The 10285-nt window shown below is 43.4% G+C and overlaps 1 protein-coding gene across 2 annotated transcripts in view; it reads right to left on the bottom strand.

Annotated features, from left to right (window-relative positions):
- Ets65A (DNA-binding protein D-ETS-3) overlaps positions 1-9793 on the bottom strand; it is a 399621-nt gene extending 389828 nt beyond the window's left edge. Inside the window, exons 1-3 of one of the 2 annotated variants that reach the window (XM_070099176.1) lie at positions 8507-9793; positions 6660-6756; positions 5217-5497 (exon numbers count right to left, since the gene is read on the bottom strand). In XM_070099176.1, the coding sequence (XP_069955277.1) occupies positions 5217-5497; positions 6660-6756; positions 8507-8600 (472 nt within the window). In that variant the 5' untranslated portion in view covers positions 8601-9793. Of the gene's footprint in view, positions 1-5216; positions 5498-6659; positions 6757-8506 lie in introns of those variants that run through there. The other variant, XM_070099175.1, reaches the window with a different exon arrangement.
- Positions 9794-10285: the final 492 nt, after the last annotated feature.

The raw sequence follows: 10285 nt of genomic DNA, 5'->3' as shown, positions 1-10285 counted from the left end.
TTTTTTGTGTTATCCCAGGTTCTCTACACATATGCTGCTATGTATGATAATCTATGTAACTGTATTTGTGTATACCTGAATAAACTGACTTACTTAATTAAAACATCTGATGAACACCTCACAAAGTTCCTTGTCATTTTGTCACGACGTCTCCTTCCTTCATCAGTTGAATCACTGATCTTCACTGTTGTCTTTCTTCTATTGCGGCTGTGAAGCAGTTTTGATTCAGACGTGAGTTTACCTGCTGTGTCATCCTCAAATTGTCTCTCTCTGTCTCTCTCCTCATCCTCGCAGCCTCGTTGCTGCTTGATCTTCTGACTTCACTGCTCTTGTCTCTCCTCCTATACTGTTTACACTATCTACAACTAACTACATGGTAACCACCTGGTGGTTCACAATTACACTCACTCACCCACTGACTATAAACACAGAAATACTAATCTTAATCTTAAAATAATAAATCCTAACTAGTCATAAGTTTGCCTATGATACTCAAATATAGACACTTTGTTTTGTGCCAAAACAAAAGCATTCACATTACTAAACTCACAAATTATGATGTAGTCACTTAGCCTTAATACTATAATCTGTAAGGATTTAATGTTAAGAATTAATCTAAGTCTGCTCGAAATGCCTAGCCATGCTAGGTGTCCTAGTGGCCCCCTCTGTAATTAGTATTTTATAACATGTAAACCACACAATACCCAAAACTTGTAACCCCCACATTGTAACCCTTATAAAGAATAAACTTGAATTGAATCTTATACTGACCTGGTTTGCTTCTCCAGCCAGGTATTCCAACTTCTTATTTGCTGACTTTCCTTCCGTCTTGAATCTTTGATGAGTACTGAGAGCTATATGCTCTCGGAGCCCGGCCATGGGCCATGCTCGTTAGGTGTTTTCCTGGTCAACCAGGCTGTTGCTGCTGGTGGTCCACAGAACTACATATCCATCACAGCCTGGTTGATATGGCGCCTATACCTGGAGGGGGTTTCGGGGGTCAGCGCCCCCGCGGCCCGGTCTGTGACCAGGCTTGGTGAGAATACTTGTCCAGTTCCCTCTTCAAGAGTTCGTCACTCATTCCAGCAGTGTTTCTGATATCCTCTGGTAAGATGAATAGTCTTGGACCACTGATGTTGATACAGTGGGAACTGTGATAGTTACACAGTGGGAATACCTGGTGCACAACATAACTGCAGTCCGCGGACATATAGTTTTTCCTGACCCCCACCATCGACTTAGGCCTATTTTTTTTTTTCAAATTCCCCGTGTGTGACCTAGTTCTTCCAATCTGTTAGCCCTGTGCTCACTCCTTGCTGCTTCTGCTGTGATGTCCACCACTGCTTTCTCTCTCGGTCTCCTGCTGTTAGGTGAAGGGTTGTATATCATACCAACTTTCTACTATGGTCTCATAGTGTTAATGAAACTCACTGCGGTTTGTTGTTCCGTGTCTGTTTATCCTCGCCTCTTTAGAGCTGTAATGATTCGTGTGTGTACTCACCTATTTGTGGTTGCAAGGGTCGATTCATAGCTCCTGGCCCCACCTCTTCGCTGGTCGCTGTTGTGTATGTGTGTATGTATGTATGTGTGTGTGTGTGTGTGTGTGTGTGTGTGTGTGTGTGTGTGTGTGTGTGTGTGTGTGTGTGTGTGTGTGTGTGTGTATGTGTGTGTGTTTATGTGTGTGTGTGTGTGTGTGTGTGTGTGTGTGTGTGTGTGTGTGTGTGTGTGTGTGTGTGTGTGTTGTCAATGTACCAGCAACTGTATATATAGAAAAAAATCAACTATACACCTCCCATACATAATACTTTCTTCTCTCTCATACACTCAGTATTTAATACAAAATACATACGTCAAATCAACCAAACTTTGTATTTTAAATGCTAATATAAGATATTTAGTGTGTGTATGTGTCTCACCTCAGTTCTCTTAATATATCCCCCTGCGCCGTGTGGTCATCGCTATCTTTTTCAATTAAGATGTTTGACAGATTATTCCATTAGTTAGTTGAGTCAATTAACGAGCGGGGGAGGTTAAACGACCAGGGTGCAGCTGCCACACTACAACGAGAGTATCCCTCCTCTCCCACCTACCCTCCATCTATCTTAATTTTCCAAAGACCTTTTTTTTGTGTGTATATTCTCTTATGAAATTGTGTGTTAGGGGGTGATTTAAGGGGAAGGTGGGGTTGTGGTGGTGGTTAAGGGGCAGTGGTCGCCGCTGTCTCCACTATCATTCCTGATTTTCTTCTCCTCTTCCTCCGGCTCTACGTCATTTATTTTAGCTTCTGACACATCCTCCTCCTTCAGCCGATAATTCTGCCCGTTTTCCCTCTCATAATCAAAGGCAGGAGACGACCCTATCATAAAATATAACCTGAGACGCACAGCAATGATCTATAAATCGGTCATCCGAAAAGGTGTCGCCAAATTTACGCGCCACTAAATTACTGGTGTGGGTGGCATTATGGTTGGCTCATGTCTAGGATGAATTTACCCGGGATTACTACCACCAACTCGTCCACACCGTCGACTTCTGGCTTCTGCTTCCTCTTACCAACATACTACCTCTTTTATCATTACACTTCACCCACAGACACCCACATTCCAGCCCATCTCTTGACATAACCTGTTGGAAGAGTCTTTACGTCACTCGCAAGGGAGTTAGTTTAAGAAAATAATAGCGTACGAAGTCAGCCGAGAAGCGAATTGATAAAAGTCGAACATCGATGACGTTGATGAGTGTTGCCACCAGCAGTGTTCGAGAATTAATTGGCGGGAGATGAACCAGTGTTGTTTTGATAAAACAATATAGGGTGTGGGTGCCACCCCGTGCCATAATCCACACCATTTAACCTTATCTACAGCGCAGGTGGCTGTCGTAGAGCCTCACGCACACGGGCTAATATATATATATATATATATATATATATATATATATATATATATATATATATATATATATATATATATATATATATATATATATATATATATATATATATATATATATATTAGACGCGAGATACATTGTTGATATAAAGATGGCATATACAGTACATGAGGTGTGAGAGATACATGTTTAGTACATATTGTTACGTGTTTGTCACTGATTATAATGCTAAAATCTCATCCAGCTCCTCAGGGCGAGTAAATGCAAAGATCGCAGTCAGCAGGACTCGATAGTGCTACTGGGGGACGGTCAAGATTCCCACTCGAAGGGAGTGGAAGAGAGGGAGAAAGGGAAGGATAAGGAAAGCGAGGGGGGTGGGGGAAGAGAGAGATAAAGGGGGAGAGAGGGAGGGAGGGGGAAGGAATGGGGGAAGTGGCCGATAATACCTAGATAAAAACTTACCTACTAAATGCTAACCATAATAATAATAATAATAATAATAATAATAATAATAATAATATCTCTATTTCTAGTTACATGATACAACTTATACATTGTTATGCAGAGCAGTTCCCGTAAATTAGGTCAGTTTTGTCTCCAGGATCCGACCTACACCAGTCCGCTAACACCCAGGTACCTACTTACTGCTAGGTGAACATGGTCAGTAGGTGTCTTAAGGAAACACGTCCTAATATTTCCACCCGTACCGGGGATCAAACCGAGGACCTCAGTATGTGAACTGAGAGCGCTAGTGATCGAGTTACGGGAGACCTTGGCTCTCTAATTACCTGACAGCTCATTGCTTGTTAGAGTTCAGTTAATAGGCTGGATTTAAGGGATTATTGATTATCGGGGTTCGTGATTAGTGTTCAGGATTATTAGTGTTGATGGAACCAGGTGTGGCCATTAGACCAAAGTGTGCGCCATTAACCACCCTCTTAGTTAATGGTTTGCCCCATCACTTAACGACTGGCCCCCATTACTTCGTTAAATATCTCTTAGACAAGTTCTAAGAGATTTTGGCATGAAGTGAAAGTATTATAATAATAATAATAATAATAATAATAATAATAATAATAATAATAATAATAATAAATAATAATAATAACAGCAATAATAAAATCAATAATAACGATAAAAGTAATATAACATTATTATTATTATTATTATTATTATTATTATTATTATTATTGATGAACAAGGAGGCTTTAGAAAGGGTAGGGGGTGTGGTCTAGATCAAGTGTTTACAGTGAAACATATGGGTGAGCAGTGTTGTATGGCTCGTACAGGTTTAGCACACTGACTGAAGGTCTGGTGATCTCAGGACTTTTACACTGTCAATAGACGTATGTAGATAGATAGACAGAGATAGATAGACATACGGTAAAGAGGTTTTTGTGGCATTTATGGATTTGGAAAAGGCGTATGACAAGGTGGATAGAGGGGCAATGTGGCAGATGTTGCAGGTGTATGGTGTAGGAGGTAGGTTACTGAAAACAGTGAAGAGTTTTTACGAGGATAGTGAGGCTCAAGTTAGAGTATGTAGGAAAGAGGGAAATTATTTCCCAGTAAAAGTAGGCCTTAGACAAGGATGTGTGATGTCACCGTGGTTGTTTAATATATTTATAGATGGGGTTGTAAGAGAAGTGAATGCTGGGGTGTTGGCAAGAGGTGTGGGGCTGAAAGATAAAGAATCTAACACAAAGTGGGAGTTGTCACAGTTGCTCTTTGCTGATGACACTGTGCTTTTGGGAGATTCTGAAGAAAAGTTGCAGAGGTTAGTTGATGAGTTTGGTAGGGCGTATAAAAGAAGAAAATTAAAAGTGAATATAGGAAAGAGTAAGGTGAGATTGCCCCGTGAACCTGGTAATGTCCTCGCAGTTCCAGTCACTGGAAGCACAAACCATACCAAGGGCGGGGATAGAACCCGCGATCAGAGAGTCTCAAAACTCCTGACCGTCGCGTTAGCCACTGGACCAGCTAGCCACAATAAGATTGTGACTAGCTGGTCCAGTGCCTAGCGCGACGGTCTGGAGTTTTGAGACTCTCTGATCGCGGGTTCTATCCCCGCCCGTGGTATGGTTTGTTTGCAATCGTGTCATTACGATTTCGTGAGTCATGTTGCTGGAAGCACCTTTGCTGACGCAAAGGTGCTTCCTATGATCGCATTTGCTTGGACCTCCTCCTCTTTTCTGCTATATTGCAAGCTTCTGATGGTGTTGATTGCAACACGAAAGGCCTAAAACTATCATTCAACCCCCCCCCCCACCGGTGGTTGTTTTGCATATATATGTATATGAAGGTTTAAAGATGTATGTGAGACGTACCTGAAGGTTTGTGGTCGTGGGGAGTATCTCTGCCGTCAGGAGTGGTGGCAGCGGTGGGTAGGTCACTACCACTCACAGCTACGGCTGAGACTCCGCCAGACGATAAAACGAGTGAGTGGTCGTTAGTGCCAGGGTGAGAGTGGGTCCTGAGGTGGGGCAGGAGGGAGGACGGGTAGTTGCCCATCTTGGCATCGTCTGCCCCACCTCCTCGGACCCCCATTGAGGTGACGGCCTTCAGGGGGTCCATGCCCCCCGCGGCGCAGCTGGCCAGCCCGGGGAACCTGCCGGAGGAACGTACGTAATACAAGGGGATATCTTTCACCGGTGGTACCCAGGTATCTATGGTATCAAAGTATCTTATGGTATCAAAGTATCTATAGTACCCAACTCTTTCTAAATTCTTTGATATTTCCTAACACTAGATCCTAATTAATTATATACAATAGCATCTGATGATGGTGTATAACGAAAGGCCTCAACTTTTATATAATCCTTCATGTGGTACACTATCTCTCAGACACACACGTGTATATATATATATATATATATATATATATATATATATATATATATATATATATATATATATATATATATATATATATATATATATATATATATATATATATATACGCTAATCTCAGGTCGAAGGAGACTCGAACCTTGGAACAAGGTACGCGGTGCTCTACCGCTGTACCACACTGGTCCAACACCTTGTCGCCCAGCTAACGCTAGACGTTTTGGTCCAAGCCAGTCAGCCTTCAGGTAGGTGACTTTCAGCTTGTCATCTCATCACCTGAGTACATCGACCGTTCTGCAAACTGTAAACACTGTAAAAATCTCTTGTGGGTCGATGTACTCAGGTGATGAGATGACAAGCTGAAAGTCACCTACCTGAAGGCTGACTGGCTTGGACCAAAACGTCTAGCGTTAGCTGGGCGACAAGGTGTTGGACCAGTGTGGTACAGCGGTAGAGCACCGCGTACCTTGTTCCAAGGTTCGTAGGTTCGAGTCTCCTTTGGCCTGAGATTAGTATATATATATATATATATATATATATATATATATATATATATATATATATATATATATATATTAATGAGCAGTAATTTTATCACCTCGAGGAAGGGTCCTCCGTGTTGGTGAGGGAATTTTGATTCGAGGAATTGGATCTCTCTTCCCCTTCCATGGATCGATCCTGATTGCCTGCCTTTCCTCGGGTGTTGTATGGCTCGTACAGGTTTAGCACACAGACTGAAGGTCTGGTGATCTCAGGACTTTTACACTGTCAATAGACATGTGTAGATAGATAGACAGAGATAGATTGACATACGGTAGATGGAAGAGGGAGAGGGATAACAAAATAAGCACACCCCAGCTGACCTGTAATTACAGGCTGACCAGTCAGATGCAGGCTGACCAATCAGGTGCAGGCTGACTAACCTGTAGGTGCAGGCTGACCAATCAGGTGCCACCATCTCTTCACTTTTTATGTTGATCGGTGACGTCATCATGGCTGACCCGCCCCCTAGTGCCAGACCTGAGAAATCAACCAATCAGAACGTTAGTACGTTCAGAACGATACGACGTTCAGAACGTTAGAACCTTTGCGTGTACATGTGTATGTATATGTAGGTGTGTGTGTGTGTGTGTGTGTGTGTGTGTGTGTGTGTGTGTGTGAGTGTGTGTGTGTGTGTACGTGTGTGTGTACGTGTGTATGTACATGGGTGGTAAGCTTGTGGTGTGGTGGGCCCGGGAGACTAACAACAAGTTTAACAAGGTTAAAAAAGTTCTCCTCTCTTCGTGACAGACAGTTCTCCAGCTAGCACCAACAGTCTCACTGATCAAGCGATAATAATAATAATAATAATAACAGTAATAATAATAATAATAATAATAATAATAATAATTAACAACAATAACAAGAATAATTAACAATAATAATAATAACAATAATAATAATAATAAATTGACCTTTTATTGAATTTAATATTTGTTTAATGTTAATACGTGACATTTGTTAATGTTAACATGTGTGTGTCCAGGCAGGTGTACAGGTGTGTGTCCAGACAGGTGTACAGTGTGTGTCCAGGCAGGTGTACATGTGTGTGTCCAGGCAGGTGTACAGGTTTGTGTCCAGACAGGTGTACAGGTGTGTGTCCAGGCAGGTGTACAGTGTGTGTCCAGGCAGGTGTACAGTGTGTGTCCAGGCAGGTGTACATGTGTGTGTCCAGGCAGGTGTACATGTGTGTGTCCAGGCAGGTGTACATGTGTGTGTCCAGGCAGGTGTACATGTTTGTGTCCAGGCAGGTGTACACGTGTGTGTCCAGGCAGGTGTACATGTGTGTGTCCAGGCAGGTGTACAGTGTGTGTCCAGGCAGGTGTACAGGTGTGTGTCCAGGCAGGTGTACAGTGTGTGTCCAGGCAGGTGTACAGTGTGTGTCCAGGCAGGTGTACAGGTGTGTGTCCAGGCAGGTGTACATGTGTGTGTCCAGGCAGGTGTACATGTGTGTGTCCAGGCAGGTGTACATGTTTGTGTCCAGGCAGGTGTACACGTGTGTGTCCAGGCAGGTGTACATGTGTGTGTCCAGGCAGGTGTACATGTGTGTGTCCAGGCAGGTGTACAGTGTGTGTCCAGGCAGGTGTACAGTGTGTGTCCAGGCAGGTGTACAGTGTGTGTCCAGACAGGTGTACATGTGTGTGTCCAGGCAGGTGTACAGTGTGTGTCCAGGCAGGTGTACAGTGTGTGTCCAGGCAGGTGTACATGTGTGTGTCCAGGCAGGTGTACAGTGTGTGTCCAGGCAGGTGTACAGGTGTGTGTCCAGGCAGGTGGACAGTGTGTGTCCAGGCAGGTGTACAGGTGTATTTATTGGCAGGTGTACAGATGTGTGTCCAGGCAGGTGTACAGGTGTGTGTCAAGGCAGGTGTACAGGCGTGTGTCCAGGCAGATGTACAGGTGTGTGCCCAGGCAGGTGTACAGGTGTGTCCAGGCAGGTGCACAGATGTGTGTCCTGGCAGGTCTACAGGTGTGGGTCCAGGCAGGAGTACAAATGTGTGTCCATGTACAGTGTGTGTCCAGGCTGGTGTACAGTGTGTGTCCAGGCAGGTGTACAGGTGTGTTTACAAGTGCGTATCCAGGCAGGTGTACAGATGTGTGTCCAGGCAGGTCTTCAGGTGTGTGTACAAGTGTGGGTCCAGGCAGGTCTACAGATGTGTGTCCAGGAAGGTGTACAGTGTGTGTCCAGGCAGGTGTACAGGTGTGTATACAGGTGTGTGTACAGGTGTCTCACCTTGCGTCTTGTTCTGCAGGTTGTGGCTCAGGAGTCCTCGCTTCAGTTCCACGGAGTTCTGGTACGTACAAGCTGCCGTACCTCCTTCGTACATCTTGAACTGATTTCCTGATTAGTTTCCTCACGATCCTGATTATTTTCTCACGCTTCTTATTATTTTCCCACGCTCTTGATTATTTTCCCACGCTGTTGATTATTTTCCCACGTTCATGATTATTTTCCCACGCTCATGATTATTTTCCCACGCTTCTTATTGTTTTCCCAGGGTCACGATTATTTTCTCACGCTCCTGATTATCTTCTTACGATCCTGATTACCCCCTCATGCACCTGATTGCCTCTTCACGCACCTGATTGCCCCGTCACACACCTGACTGCCTCCTCACGCATAGCGTAAAGCCATGTAAGCCTTCCAGATATTCTCATAGGCCTACTTACTGCCTTCTATGTCATTTTCCGGCTTTGAAATATTCTTCTCTTCTATATAAAAGTAATGTTGACTCCCACGCTAGCAGCTTCTCCCTCCCACAGTAACTGCTATTCTCCCATGGCGAATGTTGTTTATCTCTGTGTTGAGATTAAGTTCTCACGCCCACGGGTCTCCTTCCCACGCCCACCCTCAGCTAGCATGTGGGCAGAGGTGGAGTCAGGACCCACATCGCGAGTTTTTAGCGAATCTTAGCTGAGATGTTGTCAGGTTTTGCTGTTTTCCCACACTCAGGTAAGTTTTCCCACACTCAGGTAAGTTTTCCCACACTCGGGTAAGTTTTCCCACACTCGGGTAAGTTTTCCCACACTCGGGTAAGTTTTCCCACACTCAGGTAAGTTTTCCCACACTCGGGTAAGTTTTCCCACACTCAGGTAAGTTTTCCCACACTCAGGTAAGTTTTCCCACACAGGTAAGTTTTCCCACACTCAGGTAAGTTTTCCCACACTCAGGTAAGTTTTCCCACACTCAGGTAAGTTTTCCCACACTCAGGTAAGTTTTCCCACACTCAGGTAAGTTTTCCCACGCTCAAGTAAGCTTTCCCACACTCAGTAAAATTTTCCCACAGTGGATGTGGAGTACACAATGGATGTGTGGGGGCGCACTGTGGGTGTGGGGGCACACTGTGGGTGTGGGGGCACACTGTGGGTGTGGGGGCACTGTGGGTGTGGGGGCACACTGTGGGTGTGGGGGCACAGTGTGGGTGTGGGGGCACACTGTGGGTGTGGGGGCACACTGTGGGTGTGGGGACACACTGTGGGTGTGGGGGCACACTTCGGTTTCACTACTGTCGACTTTTGATTGAAGATGGTCCAACACTGTAATAAAAATATTTATTTAGATAAGACATATAACGATATTTATAGTAGAAACAACAGTAGTAATGATAATAATAATGATAAATAATAATAATGATAATAATAATAATAACAATAATAATGACAATAATAACAATACTACTACTACTACTACTACTACTACTACTACTACTACTAATAATAATAATAATAATAATAATAATAATAATAATAATAATAATAATAATAATAATAATTATTATTATTATTATTATTATTATTATTATTATTATTATTATTATTATTATTATTGCTATTATTATTTTTGAAAATAGTGAATTTTACTGGATCTAAATGTGGTTCCTGAAGAACACCGACCTGAACCTCTGGTCCTTGGTGGGTTAACAGGGTTACAAGACTATCTACTACACCAGGTTCATTAAGGCTGCATATCGCCCGTACAACATCAGTCAAGAATATTCAAGAATATTTTAAT

Source organism: Cherax quadricarinatus, chromosome 66 (genome assembly GCF_038502225.1).
Source record: "Cherax quadricarinatus isolate ZL_2023a chromosome 66, ASM3850222v1, whole genome shotgun sequence".
Lineage (NCBI taxonomy): Eukaryota > Metazoa > Arthropoda > Malacostraca > Decapoda > Parastacidae > Cherax > Cherax quadricarinatus.
Note: the sequence above shows the minus strand (reverse complement) of the source record. Positions and strands in the feature narration are given on the sequence as shown.